This window comes from Labrus bergylta, chromosome 22 (genome assembly GCF_963930695.1).
Source record: "Labrus bergylta chromosome 22, fLabBer1.1, whole genome shotgun sequence".
In the NCBI taxonomy this organism is placed as follows: domain Eukaryota; kingdom Metazoa; phylum Chordata; class Actinopteri; order Labriformes; family Labridae; genus Labrus; species Labrus bergylta.
Window position 1 is genome coordinate 12,723,273 of NC_089216.1, and position 23,088 is coordinate 12,746,360.

Here is a 23,088-nt window from a genome sequence, read left to right on the forward strand (position 1 = left end):
CCCTGCTGGGGACAGCAGCACAGCACACTATCATTAACCGTCTAGACTGGTAATTGCTGTTCAAAAGATTTTCGAACACTGAAAGTTGTTGTGTTTTTGATGTTTATTGGACCTTGAAAAGACATTTCAAGTACCTTACACAGTTTAACAAAACAAACTGTCAAAAAAAATGTCCCAAAGGTAAAGAAAAAAAAAAAAAAAGGACATAAGTGATGCAAAGATTCAGATTTCATGTCCATTTTCACTTCTTTTTCATGTGACAATTCAACAGCAATGGCAGAGAAACATAAAAAATGCCCTTTTGGGTAAAAAAAAAAAAGTCAAGATTTAATTAAGAAATGTTGGCAGAGGGTTGGAGTGATCCTCTGCTGCTCATAAAGACGCCTCATGCTGCTCTCATGAAACTTTTCCCCCTCAGATTGTTCTGCTCCGTCGTGTTTTCACAAAGAATTCACTGTTCGGAGGGATCGTCCTCTCTGAAGTCAACACCAGCTGAGCGATGACTGAACATGTGGCAGGTGGCCAGGGATAACCATGTGTGTTTGTGTCTGTGAATGTGTGTGTGTGCATGCCTGTGGTTACATTTTTCTCGATGTATGTGTGTTTGAAAGACGGGGATGTGAACAGCGGCAGGGATGACTAAGTTTTGGGGTCTGCACTGCGGCGTTTCAGTTTCTCGGGGTTGTTTGAGGCCATGTGTGAAAAGTCTCGGAAGATGTCGTGGTAGGTGTCATCACCTGAAAGAGAAAGAAGAGAAGAAGCCTTTAAAAAGAAAACTTAAAAGCCACTTTCAAATCATCGTCATCTCTCGATTTGAATTCTTTGCTTTCTTTCCAAGAACATCCTCTGATTTTTATGACACACATCTGCGCTTAAACCCCAACATCTGTCCCCAAAGGCTACAGCATTTTTAAGAGAGGACAATTGAAACGGCTGAAAAAACTATCCCGCCAACTATTTCCCCCCGAAACACATTTAAAGTTGTAGCCCTTAAAGCGAGAAGCATGCAACTCGAATGAACACACACACAGGCATAAAGGCATGCACATGCACTTTACCTCTGAGTTTGCAGTAGGTGGCACACTGCACAAGCAGATGAGACCAGCCGGACGTCTCGGCATGGCAGAAGGCAAAGAAGACAGACACAATGAGAAAAGCACAGCACAAGTCAAATACTGACCAGCAGTTGTTCGGAGCAGACAAAAAAAAAAAAAAAAAGCATCACATGTTTCCATTCCTTCATGAGCGAAATGTAAACCAAGCACACATAGCTTTGTTATCTACTCAAAGGACGGTCATGAAAGAATGGATTTTGCAGCTTTAAAAAAGGAGACAAACGCAAACAAAAACCCCACAGCTAACCTCAAGCTCAAGGGCTCCTAGACCTGACTGACAGCATGAGATTCTTATAAATACACAAAAACATCTTTCACATAACACCCAGAGTGTAACAGAGTTCAAACTGAGTCACTATTCACAGAATAGCTGGAGAAAAATGTCCTCGAGAACCAAACCCAATGTTGAGTTTATCTTATATAACTGGACTGAAAAGACCATAAAAAAAACAGAACACTGTACAAACTGTTTATATAAAATACCCAATATGTACAAAAATAGCCCTAAAAAGGTCTTTTATATAGACGCTTTCTTCAACTTCAGTTTAACAATATCCCACATGTAGCGCTTTATAATTACAAGGGAAGTGGAGATAATGTGGGTTTCAAAGTGCAGCATGATGTGCGTTAGTAATTCAAAGTGCGATAAAGAATGTCCTTCACATATGGTCCCTTTTTTTTTTTTTAGTTTTCAAGATATTGATCCAGAAATTTGTTCAGCAATCATCTTTTACGTTGTGGTACCCTGCTGCTTCTTAAGTTTACAAGACTTGGCTCAAATGCTCTCAACGGCAGTCTCCACTAATCCTCGAAAAATGATGACGCACGTTTCCCTGACTGACATGTGGAAGGCCGGGATTATCTCTCCGCAGATGCTGCAGACAAACATCACATGACGCTGCAAAAAGCAGCTATTTCTGATGCTTAACCTGGTTACCAAACATCTTTTCCCCATTTCGCTTAAAAAAAACCAAACCATCAGTCTCTTGTCCTGGGATGATTTTTTTTTTATCTCACTAATCATTCTGCCCCCCCAGAGCCCAGCCACTGATATGATTCTTTATAGCCTGGAAGCTCTTCCTCGTATGGGCCAGCCCCCCTCCAGTCCCGCCCAATAACACCCCGGATCCCTGACCCCCTGTTTGACCTGATTGGCCAAACGCTCCGTCCATCTCCCTCATTTCCTTATTCATCTTGGCGATCCGGAGCCTGAAAGAGAGAAGGTCAATAAGAAAAGCTGCTTTTGTAGACTTGTTCATGTGATCCCTGAAGAGGTTTATTCAGTCTGAAATACTCACAAAGTGACGATGTCGGCGTTGGCGTTGTCCACAGCGATAGTAATGGGGTCTTTCTGGTTCTTGTCTCTGGCGTTGTAGTCGGCGCCTCGCTTCAAGAAGAGACAAACCAGCCTGGGACAACAAAAAGTTTGAAGAGAGACAGAGTATGTGAGTAAACTGTGGCAAGGCACACATACATTATGAAAAAAACAAGATCGATTGATAGTTAGGAAAACCCAAGATTCCACTGCAAGCTGATTTCAGGAAGTCAGGAACTTTCTCTTGGTTTAAGCGAAGGAACGAGGGTATGAATGTAGGGGGATTTTTTTTCTTTCTGTCTTTTTGCAATTGTTGTGGAATCTATCCTTTCATTGGTGAAGTCACGATATATTGACGTTTTGATTTGATGAGTAATGACCCAATAACAGTGATTCAAAGTGAAAGTCCTGATCCCAATCATCATCTTGAACATGTGCTTCCATTCTGAATTTCCCCACAGCATGTTCGTGACCGTTCCTTTCCTTAGTTACTGTTGCCGACTTTGTGATATCAGCTGGTATCGTTTTGTAGTTCAAAGCATCAATAAAACGTCGTATTGTTGTGAAATATGTGATTTACAACCCAATAAGTAGAGAGAACACATCTATAAGAGTATGATGTTGTTCCAGCTTGAGGGAAAATTGCATCTCAAAGACCGTTACTGTAAAAATAAAGGGGAGTTTTCTTCCTAGTTTTGCTCCTCCTTTAGGTTGATTTTGAGTTATTTTTGTTGAAAATAAGACTCTAAACAATAACCTTACAAGAACAAAATCCAGACACTTCAGAATTATCTTTGTTTTCTATGAATCCTTGTTCTGATGGGACTGTAAACAAGGTTACGCTGCACACTTGTGCACACTTGTGCTCCAAAGAAGTCTGCAATCTGATCTTGGACGGGCGAGATAAGATCCGAACTCTGCCCGGACTTTCTGATAGTAGTACAGGTAGGACTCAGTGAAATAATGGTCTGCATGTTATCTGTTTTCTTCCTTTCTGTGAGTCAGACCTGGGCGCATTAGAAAAAGATTACTTACTGCTTTAAATCTACAGCAAACAACTTAAGAAGCTGCACAAAGAAGCTTACAGTAAAAAAAAAAAAAAAAGAAGCCTTGAAGTCAAGTGGGAAAAATTCCTAATTTTGGGGCTCTTGTGTTTTTTCACAATTCCTCACTCCCCTTGTGCTGAAATGCTCCAGTACAAACAACACTGCACTGTCATTAGAGGAGACAGAGTGGATCTGTTTAGCTGCTTAATGGCTCTGGGCGCCGTGCCCGAAGGCTTAAGTAGATTTTCTTTGAGTGTGTTTGTAACGCACTTGACTTTATATTTCCTGACCCGGCAATTCTGCATGAGAACCCCAACCCTTTGTCACCAAGTAATTTAGTTAAAAGTAATTGAGTTTGCACTTGTTTGTGTATCTTCTTATGTGATCTAGTTTGTGGTATCTGATCAGTCGTTCTCATTGGCCAGATTTATATCTTTAGATTTACGTGGTGTGAAGGTTGTGATGGTGATGGCCTTTTAAAGAAACATCCCCTTTTTTTCCGTTTACCTTTTTTTGTCGGTTAGCAGGTATTTTTTGATGAAATTGGAGTGTGTGTGTGTGTGTGTGTGTGTGTGTGTGTGTGTGTGTGTGTGTGTGTGTGTGTGTGTGCAGAGCTATAATTGTGAGGACCATGGAAAGATATTCACTTTTGGTAAGAGGACCATTTTTCAAAGTGAGGACAAAGTGCTTTACTTGAAATGTAATGGCCTCCAAAAGGTTTCTATCCTTCTCTTAAAGTTTCAGAGGTATTCACACAAGTGCCAAAATTAGAAATATAAAACGATATCTATGTTGGTGTTAGTGAGTGTGTGTGTGTGTGTGTGTGTGTGTGTGTGTGTGTGTGTGTGTGTGTGTGTGTTTGTCCTACCCAGTGTGACCGAGGATGGTGGCATGGTGAAGTGGTCCCCTCCCGTTGCTGTCCACCTGGTTGACGTTCGCCCCGTTCTGCAGCAGGAACTCGCAGGCAGCCAGAGCATTCTGGAGGTAGACAAACAAGAACATTTGACATTTAAAAATGACTGCGTAGTTTGTGAACAACGACATTACAAGCAGAGTGTAATGCTATTGGGAGATTTATTTACAAATAGGTTTGTTTCTGTTTGTTTTTGAATGTGTATAAAGGAAGATTTTGGCCTGACACAGGTTTCAGAAGAGTGATTGACAAATAGAGATGCTGTTAGGATTTATCCTCTTGGGTCCTTAAATATTCGCCATGTTTAATTTTGTAATCTAGCCATTCATTTCTATTAAAATCGGTGAAAACGTCACATTAAAAGGTGAATAGAAAAAAGGATCTCCTCACAGCTGAGACGGCCTGTATGAGCGGCGTGCTGGACTCCTCGGCAGTATTGACCCAGTTGACGTTGGCTCCGTGGGCCAAAGCGTCGGCCATGACGGGGAAGTTCTGCAGAGCCGCCGAGCGATACAGCAAAGCCCCGGGGTGAAGGACGCTCAGATCCTCCTCTTCCTCGTCTTCATCTGAAGAGAAAAGAAGGGTTGAGTTGACACTTTGCATCCTGTAAAGTCTCATTTAACAGATATAATGTTGTTTTATCACATTGTTGTATTCGGAAACTCCACGTTAGACACATTTGTCAGACTTGTTTATGTTTACAGTTTCACATGTGGACACAGGAGTGTGTTTTCTCTCACCTTTGTGAATACCTGTGTTGTTCTTTTGGACGATGTCACTGGGGCTCAACCCTGAAGAGAGGAAACAAAAAAAACACACAATTACTGGATTATCCCTCTTACTATCATAACACACTTCAAAAACAGCTGACAAGACCTTTGGCTTCACAACTTCTGCTGGATCACCAAGAGTAGTGTGTCCATGTTTATATTTAGCTGACATCAGCAGGAAAAAGTGAGTGATTATCTGGACAACGAGATTTTTAAGACCTTAGAAAGCCCACATTCCTGATCTCTGTGTCTCAGCAGTGTTTACCTGTGAGTCGAGGCAGAGTGGCTCGGTTCGGTTTGGGTTTGAGTGGCGGCCGCTGCGCGGTGCGGTCCTGTGTGGTCGCTCGGTTCCTCTTCACACTGGACTGCCTCAGCAGGGGGTTCTTGCCAGTCTCAGGCAGCTTCTGGATGAACTTCTTTTCCACGTACTTTGAACGGATCCAAGATTCCTTGTCTCCTCTGAGGGACAGAAAAGAAAGAAAGAAAGAAAGAAAGAAAGAAAGAAAAAGAAAAGTGGAGGGAATTTGTGTTAATTCATCACTCGTCGTCACTCATTAAACAGGAACACATACAAAACAAAAGGAGCCGACATGCTGGCTTCACTTGTGCTCAGTTTGACTCAACAGCTTGCTTGTGCAGCTGTGAAACAAAAATGCTAACACACGCCCCTGAGGCACTCAGCGTCTCTTAATGAACTCATAAATTTGGATAACAAGTGCTCTTTCAGGCCTTAAAAAGCCTCTTTTCTCAACTATTTAATTACTTCACATACGCATTTTACGACTTGAAAAAACATCAATCTATCGAAATGTGGAGGCCCATGCAAGACAAGACTGAAGCTCACGCTGCACAAAGGATGCAGCCTCACAGCGAGTTTCCGGAGGGCGCTTTAGTCACGATGATAACCATCTGTATTTAGTACCTGTCAAACTTCCTGTCTGCTGTGACACAACACGAAAGAGAGAAGAGGAAGTCGAGAGAGAGTAGAAAGTGGCAAATGAAATCATCTGTAAAAACTTCATAGAGGTTAAATGTTTCTAAAACATGTCCACACAAAGAAGCTCTTCTAGAGTTTAGTGGAGGAGGAGCCCACTGAGTCACTGTTCCAGGGTTCAATGTATGTACACATATAACCCCCAGAGGCAGAATTACAGCCTATGCAATGCCATCATTACAACAGCAGGAGGCGATGAAGAGTGTATCATACTTTCATCTGTTGAAAATATACAAGTTTATGCATTAGTATAAGATTAGATGTGAGAAATAACCATAGAAATGGTAAACTTCTACGTTCAGCAGTGACATGTTTACAGATTTCACAGCACCATGGCACATCCTACATTACCTCTTATTCAGAGTTTGAATGGACATCGGCACAAATGAATGTTTATAGCAGTTAAGCCTGACTCTTCTCCCAGAGGGTAAAAGATGAAACTCAGAGTGAAGAATGTGGGTCGGGTCAGACACTATTCTCTGTGGATGTCTAACAACACACTGTTCATACAGCGTGTTTGGAGAGATGGTTGTTTTTTTAACTGGCATATTAGTCCCATCTTCATTTGGAGTTTTTTTTATAGCTTTTCCCAATCAATGCAGTTAATCTATATGGTCTGGAAGTGATAATCTTTCATTTTAGTACTGCACTTCCATAATGTAAGGAGGCCTGTTAGGGACACTAACAGAATAATTGCAGACATATCCAGATGTTTTCTCTTTATTATGGGTCCGTCTCTAGAAACATTTCCAACCAAGAGCATCTTTTTTTGTTGGACCATGTTTTCTTTCTTCCTGACTCCATGCCCTTGTTTAAGTATGAAGAAACTATTCAGTGTGATTCTAAGATACCATTGATGACATCATCTGGGTCCCTACAGCCACATACAAACTTTTTACAACAGCTTTTAATAAAGACTGTGAATGAGAAGTGTGCGTAGCCTCATAGTTTCAAAAGAGAAGCCAATGCAGGAGTGCTGTAAATCTGAAATATTTTGAAAGGCCAGCAGAGGGCGACTAATTGACTAATTGTGTGAAACCAGATGAGAAGATCAGACTACTTGAAACTTCATGTATGTAGTTATTACACGTTTTCCTTGTTAATTTATGGTGTAAATGGCTTGTTTTCAGTCTTCCCCCAAACAACAATATGTTCATTTTGTAAATGATGGTCCACATAATGGTAAATTAGGGCATGCTTTATGGCGTGGCTACATGTAATTGAATGAGTCACTTCAACTGGGACCATGTCAACTATGATGGAGGCATATAAATGCATATCCATCTTGTCATCCAGCTATGATTCCAAAACACTAAGACTAATGTCTGTTGTTGTCGACTGTTCGTACCTGGAAGTGGAGGGATTGGGCTTCTTGATGGTGATCTCATCAATCCTGGCCTCGTAGATCCTGTTGATCACCGTGTTTCCCAGCTCGCACATCAACTAAAAGAAACAAGGAAATAGGAACAATAGGAACTAGTTTGGGGCTTTATTTATTTCGGAGAAGTTGCCTTTTATATAATGCATTGCGTAATCGGTACACCCAGTGGAGCTCTTTGTTTTTGTAATAACAAGGTTGTGCAGCTTCTGCAGTTAACAGGTTAAATACCTTAATGAGCTCAGGCTCCCAGGAGTCCAGAGTGAGGGAGCGCACTTTGGAGAAATGGACTCCCAAGCTCCTGTTAGAGGAGGAAAACATTAAAGCTAATGCTTCAAGCCAAGTGTGTGTGTTTCAGCTTGTGTGTGTGTGTGTGTGTGTGTGTGTACCTGTGTATCCCAGAGCAGCTGATACAAAGAGTGATGCCCAGGTTGATGGAGGCCCAATCAGGACCGGACTCCCCGCAGTCGCAGCACTGCTTGTTCCCTGGGATCACCTGAACCTCCTCCAACGCCTTGCAGCCTGTGTTCTCCTGATCCACACCTCCTCCGCCTCCACCCCCGCCTCCTCCCAAAGTGCCCACCGACATCGAGCTGCAACGCTGTCTCTGGAAAAACCATGCACACATTCACATACACACACCAAAGCCGAGAAATGAGGAGACACACAATGGCAGGTTCTCCTGAATCTCCTCTGATTACACTTCCACTGAAACATGCATAATATAGAAGATAATGTGTGAGAATTATCTGTGTGTGTGTGTGTGTGTGTGTGTGTGTGTGTGTGTGTGTGTGTGTGTCTCACCGGGCTGTGAGGGTCCTCTCTGTGCTCCTGAAAGGCCGAGGCGATGCTGTTTTGGACGGCACTGATCCATGCCTGCTGCTGCCTGTCTGAGTCTGCCTGCAACAAACAACACCTATACAAAAAACAAAAACACCCACTCAAAATTAGCATAGACATTTTCTCATACACTCCCTTCCCTCTTCTTCTGCTTGACCGCCCTATCCCCTCTCTCTAGCACGTCACACTTACTTTGAAGGGGAGACCACTTCAAAGCAGAACCGTCTTTCGTTTTCACTGCTGGGCTTGACTGTGCAGAGACGCAAGTCCTCCACCACAACCGTGGGCTGGTCCTGAGAAGAGATGCAAAACAGTGCATGTTATGATGCACGTTCATGTCATTTTTCAGAGAGCTTTGCGTTATTTGTTTGGTCTTTAAATAGGATTTTATGGGGGGGAAAAAACCTAAATCTATTTCAAACATACCTTGAATTTCTTCTGATACACCAGCTGATTTTTTTGAATTGAAAACCAACGCCTGGGTTTAAGAAAGAAAAACACAAACAGGCATAAGGTAAAGTAAGGAAAGGTAAGAGAAAAAGGAGACACTTAAATGGGTAAAATTGTACCTGCTCCACGTCTTGAAGGCGTTGCTGGCTCTCTTATAGAGGTATCCCTCCATGGCGATCCCGTTAGCTGCGTCAGCGTTAAAATCCATGATGGAGTCATCGTAGGACACATCCTGCAGATATTAAAAGGAGTCACGTTGTGTCACCAAAAATGACTGTGGACGGCAGCTTTTCTTTCATTGTGGGTTATACGATTGATCTCTTGGAAGTTTATAATGTGACATTAAATGTTGATTTGGGTGGATATTTGACCTTCTTCTTGATTGCAGCGTGTCTTTGCTCCATGTCTCTTTTCTCCCGAGCAGAGTTCAGGACAAACTGTGTGTGCTGCCAGAAAAGAAATACATACAGAGGTTCGTTATCCTTTAGACAACTACTGATGTTTAGACAGATTATTATTGTGTCCTGTGTCTTTAATAACTTTTTCTTTGGGATACAAACATCAACAGTTTACTTTAACTTTATGTAGGCCTATAATCTTTGACCCTTTTGGATACATTAGTTGATGCTTTTACTAAAATTCAAGATGCTTTATTGGCATTAATGGTAACAACCGTTGTTGCCAAAGAAATATTATTAGAAAGTTATTTTACTCAAATTAAGAGAAGTAGGAAGTGTTTAGCCTAATGAGACACCAGCAGGCTAATTATAAACATGTTTAAGCTCTTCTAGACTCTTATTTTGACATTAGAATTGTTAAATTCATTGTTAAAATTAGAAGAGTTTTAGAAATTAAGACTTTCTGCAACTCTACTACCACCACAGCTAATGGAAACGTTTTAGAAAAACAGACCTATTTTTCCTGATTGATTCATCTCTGACACATTGACTTAGAAGTAGAGAGAGGTGTACAAGTTCAGGGTCGTTTGCTCTTCAGGAAACACGAGTTGAACCTCTTCCTACATCCTGTGCCAAACTGAGGAACAACATTGATGTTTGTTTTTTTCTAACAGGGAGTCTGTTTGTATCTTTTATTCTGTCCTTCCTTTGGCTTCTTCTCTTCCAAATCATTTCCTGTTGAAACAGGAAGAGCCGTGTCGTGGTTTGATTTGGCAAGTGAACGCTGACAAATTAATTTCCTGTTTTAAAAACAGACAAGAATATTACTGCTGATGTTCAAGTTAACGCTTCAAAAAGGGTTTCACCAGTCTTGACAGCTACGGACCAACACGCACAATCACAATCACAATCTCACACACACACACACACACACACCGAGCCATTTGAAATGTTTCCTGTCGTCACTCAGATTTCCTGTCAATCTTGTAACTCTGAGGCCAAGAACTCATATGATGCAATTTTAAAAAAAACAACAACATTTTGGGTCCTTTTATTAGTCTGTCCTAACTGTACCTAACTTTACTTTACCAAGCTTGTTCTTTATGTTATGTTACCCAAATGAGCTAGGTTGTCAATGTCAGCTTCCCCTTTAAAAAACATTTTTTTTCCACTGAGGACTTTCTGAAGGGGAGGGAATAACAATCATACCTTTCTCAATAGAGAAAAAAAAGTGTACCAAAACGTACTTTTTCATTCCCCCAGCGCCATTATTTCATTTCTTGATGCTCATATGATGTTTAGCAGTCAATTCCAACAATACTTAGGCCTTCTATGTGCTTACAATTATTCAAATCTCCACAGGGTGTGAGGAATATGGTCCCATAGCATTAGTATAACTTTGTATTAAAGGTTAAGACTTCCTGTATCAATTTTTCAGCTGACATGAGCGACAGTTCTTTAAAATGCCAAAAAAATGCCATCAACAATGACATGACAAACTTAGAATTTCATCAAACACTGTCTTTGTTTGGAATAGCAGCTTGATGTCTTGACCTTTGAACTTTTAAGTCTATATTAGTTAAAATGTTATAAACTTGCTTCTTTCATAAAAAAAAAAAAACCCTACTGTCTCAGGTTTTAGAGGTAATGTAAGCAGTTGACAACATAATCTAAATATTGTTGTTAGATGAGTCAAACATATTTGGAAAGTTTCAGCTCTCTCAAGTCCGTAAACTAACCATGCTACCAGCGCTAGGAGGTGACAAGCCTAGCCTAGCTTAAAGACTGCAAACAGCTGAATAATGTATCCTGCTCTTTTCCAAAATGTTAAAAAAAAAGACACTAGTAGCTCTTCTTACTTTAAATAATCTGTAACTGGTTTATCTGTAAAACTCTGAATGATGCTAGGTTTGCTGTTCCCTCCAGTTTTCAGTCTCTTAGCTAAGCTAAGCTAATACATTTTCAGTTTTGGTTACATTACAGACTTGAGAGTGGTTATTAATTTGACATCTAGCATTACAATAACTGTCAGCAAAAAATGAAGAAGTATATTTTTAAATTCTTCTACATCGATAGGCTTCTATATTTACTTTCTTAGACTTATACAGCGCACTGTCACAAAGCTAATGTCAAGCTAAGTGTCTAAAGTTATCCAGACCAACTGTTATTTGTTTAGCCACAATTTGCACTTATACCATTTCAGTCAGCAGTAGCAGTGTTTGTATTTCACATGATTGCCACAAGATTTGGAGTGCAAATACATTTCTTAAAGATTTATTTTTTGGGGCTTTTTATGCCTTCAATGGATAGATAGGAGAGTGGATAGAGTCGGAAATCAGGGAGAGAGAGAGAGAGTGGGGAACGACATGCGGGAAAGAAGCCACAGGTGGGATGTGAACCCGGGCCGCCCGCCCGTGCAAATACATTTCTAACTAAGTAAATAAGATCAATCAGCCCCTAACAAGCAGCAGTTACCTCATCATTCAGCTTACGTCGATACTCGTCGAGCTCAGACAAAGACTGATGGCTGTGATGGAAGAACTGGGCCTGGGCCTCCATCAGGGACAACATCTGATATAAAGTATGAGAGAACATTTAGAGCAGGTTCTTATTAACTTTATAAACAAGCTAATCCATTTTAAATACACTTTTAATGATGTAGACGCCACAATTAACAAAAGAAACAAAATAAACTCAAAGTAGGTCAACATGAACTCACTGCCATCACAATGTCTGTTTTCTTCTTCGCCTCAATGACATTAATCTGAAACAAAAGGAAGCAGTGGTCAGAGACAGAATCTCATGCCTCCACAACCCCTGAGTTTCCAAAAAAAAAAAAAAATCAGTGGCCACTGGCCAACCTGCGGGAGCCACAACCACGAGTCTGGAGAGAAGCCCTAAGGCAAACCTGTTATCATTCAAAACAGCAGAGGCACAACAGTAATCAGACGTTCTGTCGTTTCCAGGCTGGTTCAGATAGCTGGGTTCACTGGTTTTGAGACTGGTTTTCCCTGCATGTTTCTCCTTCAGGGCTTTGAAAGGTTTTGACCATATCGTTTAGCGTGCTGCAAAATCTTTGACCTTCTTTGACTTATTGTCTTGCATGCAGGAATAACATACGAGTAACAGGGACACATTAACATCAACAACCAACAGTCAAGTACAAAGAAATTACTCAGAGGACACACAAAGAGAGTATAGAAAATAAACCAATAAGAACAAAGAACAGCACCAGACCAGGCCCAAAAATAGAAACACTACTAACATCCTGTCCAATGAAATGAAAGTTAAGATGCAGATCAATGTCAGATTTACAGAAAGCTAAAAATAGAGCAGGTCCTGTTGTAGTATTCTTTACTCAGAATAAAAAAGAAGGCTACTTTAAGTAATAAGACGTTTGAAAAAAAAAAAGATTCTTTACTCCACCTAGCCCTTTTCTTACCTCGAGGACGTAATCCAGTGCCTCAGAACGAAACGTCCTGCGTGCGTTGAGCAGAGCGTTGCTCGCCTCCTCCTGTTCATGTGGTTTACCTCGCGGGGCCTGAGCGTTCTTCACTAGCGCCCCCTCCAGGCATTCACTGCCGCGCTCAAACTCCTTACGCACATCTTTGAAACGACGAACATCTCTGAAAAGCAGGATGTAAAAAAAAATAAAAAAAGAGGCATGATATTACTAATACTTTAAGCAGTTAACCTTCTTTTGACAGATAAGTAATGGAAAGGCTAAAGACAGATACTGGGGGAAGCATTACAAATAGCGTCCGTTTTATCAGCTAGTTTAGAAGGAAATACCAGTTTGTTGTTAAAAGTTTGGAAATATTTTCTACATTATTGAACTGCAGATTAATGTGCATTAAATAATTTGAAGCAAGTTCCTATTTCCTATCTGTATTTTCCTTGCTGTTTCAATTTTGTGTGAACATTACTTTATATGTAATTTTATGACTAGAGTCCGACAGATTAATATCGGCCAGCCGATAATAAGGGCCGATATTAGCTCATAAAGGGACTGTCAGTATCGGCTAATTTTATCCCACAAAATATATTTCTAGAATAATTTAGTTTAGTGTAACACAAATAGCATTTCATTTGAGCTTAATTGTATTACACTAGCACTTCTCCTTCCCCAGCAGAGGGCGCTATATGGTTTAACAACAAGCATCATCACTCTCCAGACTGTCAAGCGGTGTTGCTTGTACATGCACAGTTACTTTCCAGTTGAGTGACCTCCTGGTGTCGGCCGATATATATGTATCAAATGTTTTTTCTCTACCCAATATCAATATTGTTATCGGCCTCAAAAATTCCATATCGGTCGACCCTAATTATGTAACATTTTAACTACAGCACTGTTGGTTGGGCCCACAGTAAATATACTTGTTGTCGTGTCATGTTTCATGTATTTGTATGTGGTCATTTTGTAGAATTCTATGGTTAAATCCAGCTTAAGAAAACAGTTTTATCTTCCGTGCACCTTTGTTAGCAACTTAATAACCACATTCAGAATGTCTCACTGGCTAAAAATCCATCTGATCACTGCTGTCACATGCTTTGAGACATCCTCTCTCTTGTAATCGCTCACATTATTCTCACTCATGAGAGTAAGACCGAAAGACAAGCTACACGGGGAAAGAAAATTAAGGATCACAAGCCTCTAATGTTTTTTTGTTCATGTGCTTAATACGGGCAGAAAGCAGGGGAGTGACTCAGCATGAAGACTGTAGACTGTAGGGATAATACCAGGGAGAAAAAAACATTGAGACAGATTCAATGAAACAAACAGTAAAGGCCACGGAAACAGCTCACTCACTCTTTGACAAAGTTCTGCAGCTTCGTTTTGACTGACTTCTGTGTGGTCTCAATCACTTCCTACAAAGTGAAAAAGAAGTGAGACAGAGACAGATCTATCAGAGCGAGCACAGATGTCTGTTAAATGTCAAAGAGTCTGACAGCAGTCTGCAGCCTTGTTTTCAAACACACTGCACCTGATAAGTGGCATGACTGTGAATTAAGATTGTGGTGTAAAAACAGTAAGTCAAAGGTAGACAGATAGACAGATAGGCAGACAGACTCACCCCCTGTGCCTCCAAGATGATAGACAGCTTCTTGGAAAACTTATCCAAACACTCCTGCAGGACACAGACATCAGACATTAGACTGAAGTTATGAAGGAAATCCTTTATTGTCTTGTTTTTCTGGCCACTTCCGAAATAAAAGTCACATTTTTGCTGTTTTGTTTTGGCTCTTGTTCTCTAAAAACACTGATTAGATTATTCGGCTCTTTGGCTTCTGAATCTAAACTAGCTGGTTGCTAAAAATGTTTACTAGCCCGTTGTAGCAGTGAACAATGGGCTTTTGTAGTTTGTGTGTGTATGTGTGTGTGTGTGGGGGGGGTTGTTACCCTGAATAGATAGGTGAAAGTGACTTCTTTTTTTAAATGAGCAGACTGCATATTTTTACTAGCACCCATATGCACTCCGTGGAATCCCTAAGTGGACATTAATTGTGGACCTTAAATCCCAAAGGATGAGCCGTCAGATTCTGAATTATAAGTCAGGCTGCAGCTTATAAATGAGTCAAATGAACGTAGCAGCTTCCAGATGTACTTAAAAAGTTAAATCCATGGGTGCAAACATTTCAACAGGAGCCTATAAATAATCGTCACATGATCACATTTGCCACTGTGCCTCTCTCACCTCCATCATGTTGTCCCCGGAGCAGTTCTGCCCAAGCTCCCGCAGGCCGTTGACGAAGTTCTTGCTCGTCTGGCAGTAGAGTCTGCCCGCCTCCAGCATGGACTGGCATTGTTTCACGAGCTGGATGACAAAAACATGCAGTCAGATTCCTCCTGGATACTCAAGGAGGCACACTCGAAGTGACTAATGGCCGGTTATAACCAGTGTGAATAATTAAACATGATGAGGAGTTATTCCAGGAGTCCTCACATTAGGGCAATAAAACAGCCAGAGTCGGACGTTCTCTAATCGAGCATGCTGAATAAAGCCTCCAGCTTCTGTTAAACGCTGTCTGGAGTTCATTAAAACGAACTGTAGCCAGAACCGTACTGCATACGGCTTAGGCTGTTTTATATCTAGGTCTGATATAACCAATCATTTATTTTTACATAAACACAAATGTTGTATACATGTAACTGTACACAACAACATTTTAAAGAATAAGACTTTTTTTTTTTTTTAGAGGTACTTCAAAGTAAAAGATGCTTTTCAGCCTACTGGAGATGTGTTAGTGTACACATGACTAAGCTAACAGTTGCCTTTTAGCATTCAGTCGTTATGGAGAAACATTATCGTTACTTTTGAATCATATTACTGAAAATATAAGAGATTAAAGTCCAAAATGTTGATTTCTTTGCTCTGTTTTTGTTATACATTAACTCCTGACAGAATTATTAGCCGCTAAATGTCTACTTTAAGTCGACTATCTGCAAACAAAGCAAAGCTTGCTAGCCAACATTACCCTAGAGTGGGGTTTTATCTGGACAGTTTTGAATTGGAGATTAGACAAAAGACAAACAGTGAAAGTGAACCTAAAAGCTGGAGTAGTGTGCTGTTAAGTCTTGATAATGAGAAGAAACAAATTCTACTTCTACTTCTACTTTTTAAGTTTCACATACTGCAGAGTCTGTGATCATTCTCTGCGGGTTCCCAACAAGCGAAATCATCTACTGTTAAGACATATTGATCGGTGCAGCTTTAAAATTCTCATCATCAAGTATTGTGTCATGTAGCATGCTATCATAACAAGGAGTCACTTCAATTACTCAATAAAAATGTCCAGTAGTCCTAAACAGAGACATTTAAACTATTACGTTTTTTCAGACAGTTATTTGAGAAGCAACAGAGAAACATTTGTTTGAGCTCGAGGGGAAAGTGAGCTAAGGGCCTTAAACCCAGTTAGTCAAGATTTTCTAAATCCCTTCATCTCCCTGCTGCTACACGCAGTGCTTTACAGGGAAAGTTAAATAAACCAGCTTTAACTCAGATTGTAAGATTTCTGCTAAATTTCCATGTTATTTTAAAAGACCATAGAGAGTGACAGCATTTTGTCATTTGCTGGGAATCATGAAGGAACAAACAAGCAACATGTGACCTTTCTGATGGATAAATAGATCTGAAACACAAACGCCCAATAAGAAAATATCCATTATTGTATCAAAGCAGAACAAACATCAGGTTTCAGGACAATAGGATGGGGAAGCAGAACCTGCTGCTACTTCCTGCTTGCTGTCAGGTAAAAAATAACCTCAAACACCACTGCCAGCCTCTCACTTCACCTCTTCTTCACATGACACCTGTCCCTGTATGTGCATGTGAATATGTGCGTGTGCATGTGAATATATGTGCGTGTGCGTGTGAATATGTGTGTGTGCATGTGAATGTATGTGTGTGTGCATGTGAATATATGTGTGTGTGCATGTGAATGTATGGTTGTGTGAATATATGTGTGTGTGTGCATGTGAATATATATGTGTGTGTGCATGTGAATATGTGTGTGTGTGCATGTGAATATATGTGTGTGTGCATGTGAATATATGTGTGTGTGTGTGCATGTGAATATGTGTGTGTGTGTGTGTGCTCATGTGAATATGTGCGTGTGCATGTGAATATATGTGCATGTGAATGTGTGTGTGCATGTGAATATATGTGTGTGTGTGTGCATGTGAATATGTGCGTGTGCATGTGAATATATGTGTATGTGCATGTGAATATGTGTGTGTGCATGTGAATGTGTGTGTGCATGTGAATGTGTGTGTGCATGTGAATATGTGTGTGTGCATGTGAATGTGTGTGTGCATGTGAATATGTGTGTGTGTGTGCATGTGAATACGTGCGTGTGCATGTGAATATATGTGTGTGCATGTGAATATGTGTGTGTGCATGTGAATATATGTGTGTGTGCGCATTTGAATGTATGTGTGTGTGTGCATGTGAATATATGTGTGTGTGCATGTGAATATATGTGTGTGTGCGCATTTGAATGTATGTGTGTGTGTGCATGTGAATATAAGTGTGTGTGTGCATGTGAATATAAGTGTGTGTGCATTTGAATGTATGTGTGTGTGTGCATGTGAATATATGTGTGTGTGCATGTGAATATATGTGTGTGTGCATGTGAATATATGTGTGTGTGCATGGGAATATATGTGTGTGTGTGCATGTGAATTTACATGTGTGTGCATTTGAATGTATGTGTGTGTGTGTGCATGTGAATATATGTGTGTGTGCATGTGAATGTATGTGTGTGTGCATGTGAATATATGTGTGTGTGCATGTGAATATATGTGTGTGTGCATGTGAATGTATGTGTGTGCATGTGAATATATGTGTGTGTGCATGTGAATGTATGTGTGTGTGCATGTGAATGTATGTGTGTGCATGTGAATATATGTGTGTGTGCATGTGAATATATGTGTTTGTGCATGTGAATATATGTGTGTGTGCATGAGGAGGAATCATTTTTGAAAGTAAAGCAGTGACTCAGTGTGGTTTTATAAACGTGTGTAGATGTAGATGCATGTCTCTCACCTTTTCTAATCGTGTCTCAAGTTCACTCACATCACTTTGAACGACCTCGATTTCAGCTCTGAAACACACAAATTACACTTTTTAAAAATGTTTGAGCTTTTCATGCATGAATTCTTTTACACATGACTTCACATTTGACGATGATTTATCTCCATAACATATTTCCCAAAGCTTTAAATAACATACATAAATACCACGTAGCAAGTTATATGTTGTTGATGTTTTGATTCTTTAATAAAGGATTTTTACCTCACATTAAATATTGTCCAATTAGTTTTTTTTTTGGTGTTTTCAGCTACTGTTGGGAGCCTGAGATCTTGAGCATCATGACCAAAACAACATCTGACAAGAGCTTAGGTGGACTGTAACAGTGAGCTTGCAGAATGGGCCTTCTTTCAAGTGTTGAGGCTGTAAAAGCAAACACCAGCATACTTGTTGCTCAGTAATGTATTAATACACTTTGTTCTGAGGCCAAGAGCTGACCCCCCCCTCAACTTTGTCTCATACACATATGAACAAAGAAGTCCTGTGCATGGCTAGTTTGTTGGTTTTCGGCCTAGCAGCATCTTTCGTGTCTGTTCACGCTAACAGTTCAAACGCGTGGTTTCCGCTGCCTTCCACCAACAGTACAGAGATACAGAGAGGCAGTAAGAGAGGGAGGAAGACACACAAAAAAAAGAGGCAAGACTGAGCGGAGAGAGAGTAGAGAGGAGGGCCTGAACAGACAGTTACTGTTTGTGTTTGTGGTGTTTGTTTGTGTCTAAGGTCATGTCCTCTTGAAATACGACCAAATGACCAGAGAGGTTGGGAAACATCAACAGGAGGCCACAGTGGAGGAAGTTAACATATTTCTTTCATTAAACAGATGTTTTCTCTTCATTTTCCTCTGAATTAATTTCACGTGTTTCAGATGCATGCAACCGAGGGCCAGAGAGAAAAAACGAAGACAGAGCTGAAGCTGAGTTTCCGCCGTGGTTCTCCCCCCAGACAACCCACTTCCTGTCTCTCCTGTTGATCACCTCAGCATCTCGCCTCACTTCCTGTTTCCCTCCCACCTCATTGTTACCAAGCAACAGGAGGCAGCACATTTTGAGTGGCTGTCCCGAGCTCGTCTTTCTCTTCTTCTCTTCTGTTTTCCTTGTTGTTCTTATCTGCTGTTCTGCTTATATCATAGAGTGTATATAAATATGAACAACAAATCTACATATCCTCCTGTTGTATCAGTTTGAAGCCAAAAGTCCTGAGCAACAGGTACTGACATTTTGCAAGACTTCCTTTTATGTGCTGCGTTTTTGTCTGCAATGTAAACGCCAGATTTTCTTGGTTCATATACGGGAGTAGCGTCCGTTTAACTATTGAGACTCAGTTCAATTGTCGAATGTGAGTGACATAGCAAATTACACTGACTCACTATCAACATCCTATCGCTGTCAGATGGGAGGGGGGGCGTTGTGTCTCCAGAGTCAAGGTGTGACGTAAAAAATAAAGAACGCAGAAGTGTCAAAGTCAACTATACAACGCTATAATTAGAATAGTCGCCTTTATATCAGCATAATCACAATATCAACAAAAGATAAGAACATACTGGCGAACAGAAAACGTTACGCAGCAGTTTCATGACATGCACAGATATCGCAGCGGTCACATGCAGACACTCTATGCACCGTGCAGCAGTCACAGGATATAAATGCCACAGCCCCTCCCACTCGCTCATGGTGAAATTTCCAGATAATATCCTGCTGCTGTTCACATCAGCTCACTTTCTGGTAGATTCTATTTTCAAAGTTTGCTCTTTGTTCCATCTGTTAACATGGAGGAGGCGGGGTTTATGACCTGTTCTTGTGGGGGGGGGGGGGGGGGGGGCTTCAAATCTTTTGGCTTCACTTGCTCGTGCTCTCGTGCTGTCCATTTTTAAGGCCCAAAGCAGTTTCTCCTCGTCTTCTGTTTTCCGCCTTTGTCTTCTCTGTTTTACTGTGTTTGTAATGACTTGTCCCTCCCTCTCTTCTTTCCTTCCCCTCTCCCTCTTTCCTTCCTGGCACAAGACCTCTGCGCTGTATCTGCCACTACTCAAACTTTCCACCACTGCACAGGCCTCACGCACTCAAAAGAGAGGGGGAGAAAAAGAGGCAGGCTGAGGGATTTGAAACATGCCAAATCAGCTGGTAGGGACGACACCAGCGCGGGGCTGTGACTCAGGCAGGAGGCCAAAAACTGTCCGGGCACACCCAAGTTCTGCCAACCTCTCGCTCAGCTGCTTGCAAAACCAATTTAGAGACACTTCCCTTTTGATTAGTACACCACATGTTGACTGCGTGTTGAAAGAAAAATGATCGTGGACTCTTGTCTCACCACTCTGACAGGGCACTTTATAACCTGAGAGGCTCAATTGAGGTTTAAGGCCTATATGAGCTCTATTCAACTCTTAAGTGTGCATGGTGTCAATAAAGTGTTTTTCAAATATCTAACAGAAGCAGGAGCCTCATTTTAGCAACTAACTATAACATTGTAGGCTATACTGAATTCCTAGGGCAGTTCTGAACTTCCTGTAGTTGGACGACATATCAAAATGCAGACATCTACATATGTGTTTTTGTTTTTAGCCCTGCAGGTCTGCATGAACCCCCCTCAGTGACCCTAAAACTAACAGTGGCATGACATGGTTTGACCTCAGGACACAGAAACACTGATGAATGTTTCAACACGGACAGAAAGTCGTTGTTCTTGTGTTTTTGAAGCAACTAAAATTGATTTCATGAAACACAAGCCTTCAGACATAAGTCTACATTAAAGTCTTTTGAACGATTTATTCCAGCTCAAAAAAAAGGAAGTAAACATTTTTTTTTTTTTTTTTTAAACAAAAGTCTTAGTTAGTTAATTTCCATACGACAGGTGAAACTCTTACCTGAATCGCGGAGAGTCTTTCAAACACTCCTCAAAGTCCAGCTTGACAGTCATCTCTCCCGTCGAAATTGTCCAAACACTATGAAACTGTGTTTCTCTGAAGGCTTCCTTCAAGTGTACGGCAGACCTCGAAAGGCAACCACTGTCTTCCTCAGTCTTCCTCAGTTGTGACGCTACACACCGGCTGCTCGGCTCATTCTTGTCATTTCTTTCAGCAGTATACTTTGTATTCCTCCCACGGCTCCTCCTGTCCACTTTCTCCTCTGTTTAAAGGACACCGTGTGCCTTGTGTCGCATCCGAGCCCTGAAGGCGACCTGTCACCGCTTTCTGAATGAACTCAGGGGGATGTTGGCGGCGTTAATACCATTTTTTTTTTTTTTTGTATCTGGTGACTCAAACGCAACAGGTTGAGGAGAGGATCTTGAAAAGTTTCCTTGGGATGTAAAGTGTCCTAAATGGTCAACGCGGTTCAATATTCCCAAATGAGAAAGACCAAATCAGATGACAAGCCGGGGAATTGGATGTTTCTTCCCCAGAGTGCCGATTGGAGTACTACTACTCTCTCTCTCTCCCTCTCTCTCTCTCTCTCTCCTCCACACACACACACGACGCCGAACCCACCCCCAATGTGTCACATCACATTACTTCCGGGTTTCTTACTCGTGGCATGTTGTGGTTTTGAAGTACCAAAACTGCACAACATTAAAGGTTAAGCTACACTAAAAAAAAGCCTCTTGTGCACACTCTACACTAAATCTGCCAAGTTGAATTTATTAAAAACATGTTAAATCTATAATCTCACCCTTTAGTTTAGCAGGATGTGTGGACATTCGGTGTCTTCACTTGTTCTTTTGTGGAGTGTGAGTTTCATTAAGGGGTAAACGCTACACATGAAGAGAGACTGGGTGTGTATTCTTGTCTGGCAACCTTGGCTGCTTTGCTATTGTTGAGGTGGGAAGAAGGCTGGTTATAATGGCACCCTCTGTCAGTGAACCCAATTCTATGGAAGGCCATTCCTGCCAAAAGTGGAAGAAAAAAAAAAAAAAAAAAAAAAAAAAAAAAAACCTTTAAATTAGAATACTAAGTAATATGTTGTATTAAATAAGTCAAAATGATGGCATGCTAAGGCAAATATTAGGAAGTTTACATTTTGAAAAACCAAGTGAGGTAATAACTTAGAAAGTGAGGTACCAAATCTTAAACATTGATTTAAAAAAAACTTGTGGGAGTAGTTGGAAAAGTGAAGCCAATAAGAACGGTGTTCCTTCTAATGGCCAGAAGGGGGCAGTTCACCAGTTGCAAAAAGAAGTCAGAATTTATATGGTTAGGGGTTAAGCCCAAGGGTGCATCCGAATTGTCCCTCCTATCTCCTTTCACTATCCACTTTACCTTAACCCCGGGGAAAACGTCATGAGGTTAAGGAACGATGTTAGGAGAATTCATAAAGGACTTAGGGAAAGGCGATCTCGTTGCTCTGACAATCCGATTTCCACTAGGCGACGTCATTAAATGCGACGGGCCAGCGGAGGTTAATGACGTGGGGTCTGCCGTGTTGAAACTACAATGTTCTGAAAATGAACTACTAAAAGAGCATATAAAAAACTTTCCCCTGTGCCTTCTTACCGGTGAAATAATCCTATTTACCACAAGGTTGGGATTGAAATAAAAGAAATATAGACTACCAGGCTACAAGTAACAAAAGTGAAATCATCAGCTTCCTGTCCACTCAGAAATCAACATCAACATAAGTATGATTGTATGAAATTAATTGTTACATTTATGCAAAATAGCCTACACATAATGTTTTAAGCATACAAATGTACAACTGCACAAAGCATGCTTAAGAGAATGAAATATGTCATCTGTGTCACTTTACGATCATCTTTCATTTCCTTGAACGGTCGGATGCACGACTCACTTTAAATGTTGCGGCCGCAAGGAACTGTGGGGCGTCATATCTCATCTCCTTTGGTAAAGGATGGTCCAGTGTATCCTATGCTGAAGGAGGTTATAAAAGGAAGCATTGACCCACCTTTCCTTAACTTTTAGAGAATTCAAACGGCTCTTATCATGGCCGCCACTTAAATGCTTCTGGGTCATTTCACTCAGTTAGGAACCTTCCTGAGCAAAAACGACAATTCGAACACACCCCATGACAAAATGACCCGTCACTCAGCTTGAGTTTATGAGCTATATTTATTAAACAAACTCTGTAGCATGGAAGCATAGCATACATGTAGGCTACACTTGCAAGAATATGCCCTCTTAGTCTCCAAGGTTTCATGGCAGAGATTGTTACTGTATAACACGTTATTCCCAATTACACAAACCAAACCTTTAGTCCATACATCTGCCCCCCCCTCACCCCCCCAAAAAGATGGCGACAGCCAACCAAGGCTTCGAAATGCTAGTTCACTGACC

At 40.9% G+C, this 23,088-nt stretch overlaps 1 protein-coding gene across 1 annotated transcript; it reads right to left on the reverse strand.

Annotated features, from left to right (window-relative positions):
- Nucleotides 1-85: 85 nt before the first annotated feature.
- Nucleotides 86-21,250, reverse strand: acap1 (ArfGAP with coiled-coil, ankyrin repeat and PH domains 1). The gene is made up of 23 exons (XM_020629157.3): nt 20,668-21,250; nt 17,766-17,823; nt 14,916-15,035; nt 14,295-14,348; nt 14,030-14,088; nt 12,662-12,845; nt 11,939-11,983; nt 11,695-11,790; nt 9,193-9,267; nt 8,941-9,053; nt 8,798-8,849; nt 8,564-8,664; nt 8,336-8,447; nt 7,921-8,138; nt 7,763-7,832; nt 7,502-7,596; nt 5,425-5,618; nt 5,130-5,180; nt 4,780-4,955; nt 4,345-4,454; nt 2,414-2,524; nt 2,263-2,324; nt 86-737 (listed from the first exon to the last, which is right to left on the reverse strand). Exons 1-23 carry the CDS (start codon nt 20,718-20,720, stop codon nt 640-642), a joined length of 2,307 nt encoding a protein of 768 aa, XP_020484813.3. The 5' UTR covers nt 20,721-21,250; the 3' UTR covers nt 86-639.
- Between the last annotated feature and the right edge of the window lie 1,838 nt (nt 21,251-23,088).

Excerpts from the sequence above, each read along its gene's own strand:
- acap1 (XM_020629157.3), bottom strand. The coding sequence starts at position 20,720 with ATGACTGTCAAGCTGGACTTTGAGGAGTGTTTGAAAGACTCTCCGCGA. Across the intron at positions 17,824-20,667 it reads AAAGACTCTCCGCGATTCAG|AGCTGAAATCGAGGTCGTTC; the intron begins GTAAGAGTTTCA and ends TGTGTGTTTCAG. Across the intron at positions 4,455-4,779 it reads TCATACAGGCCGTCTCAGCT|AATGCTCTGGCTGCCTGCGA; the intron begins GTGAGGAGATCC and ends GTCTACCTCCAG.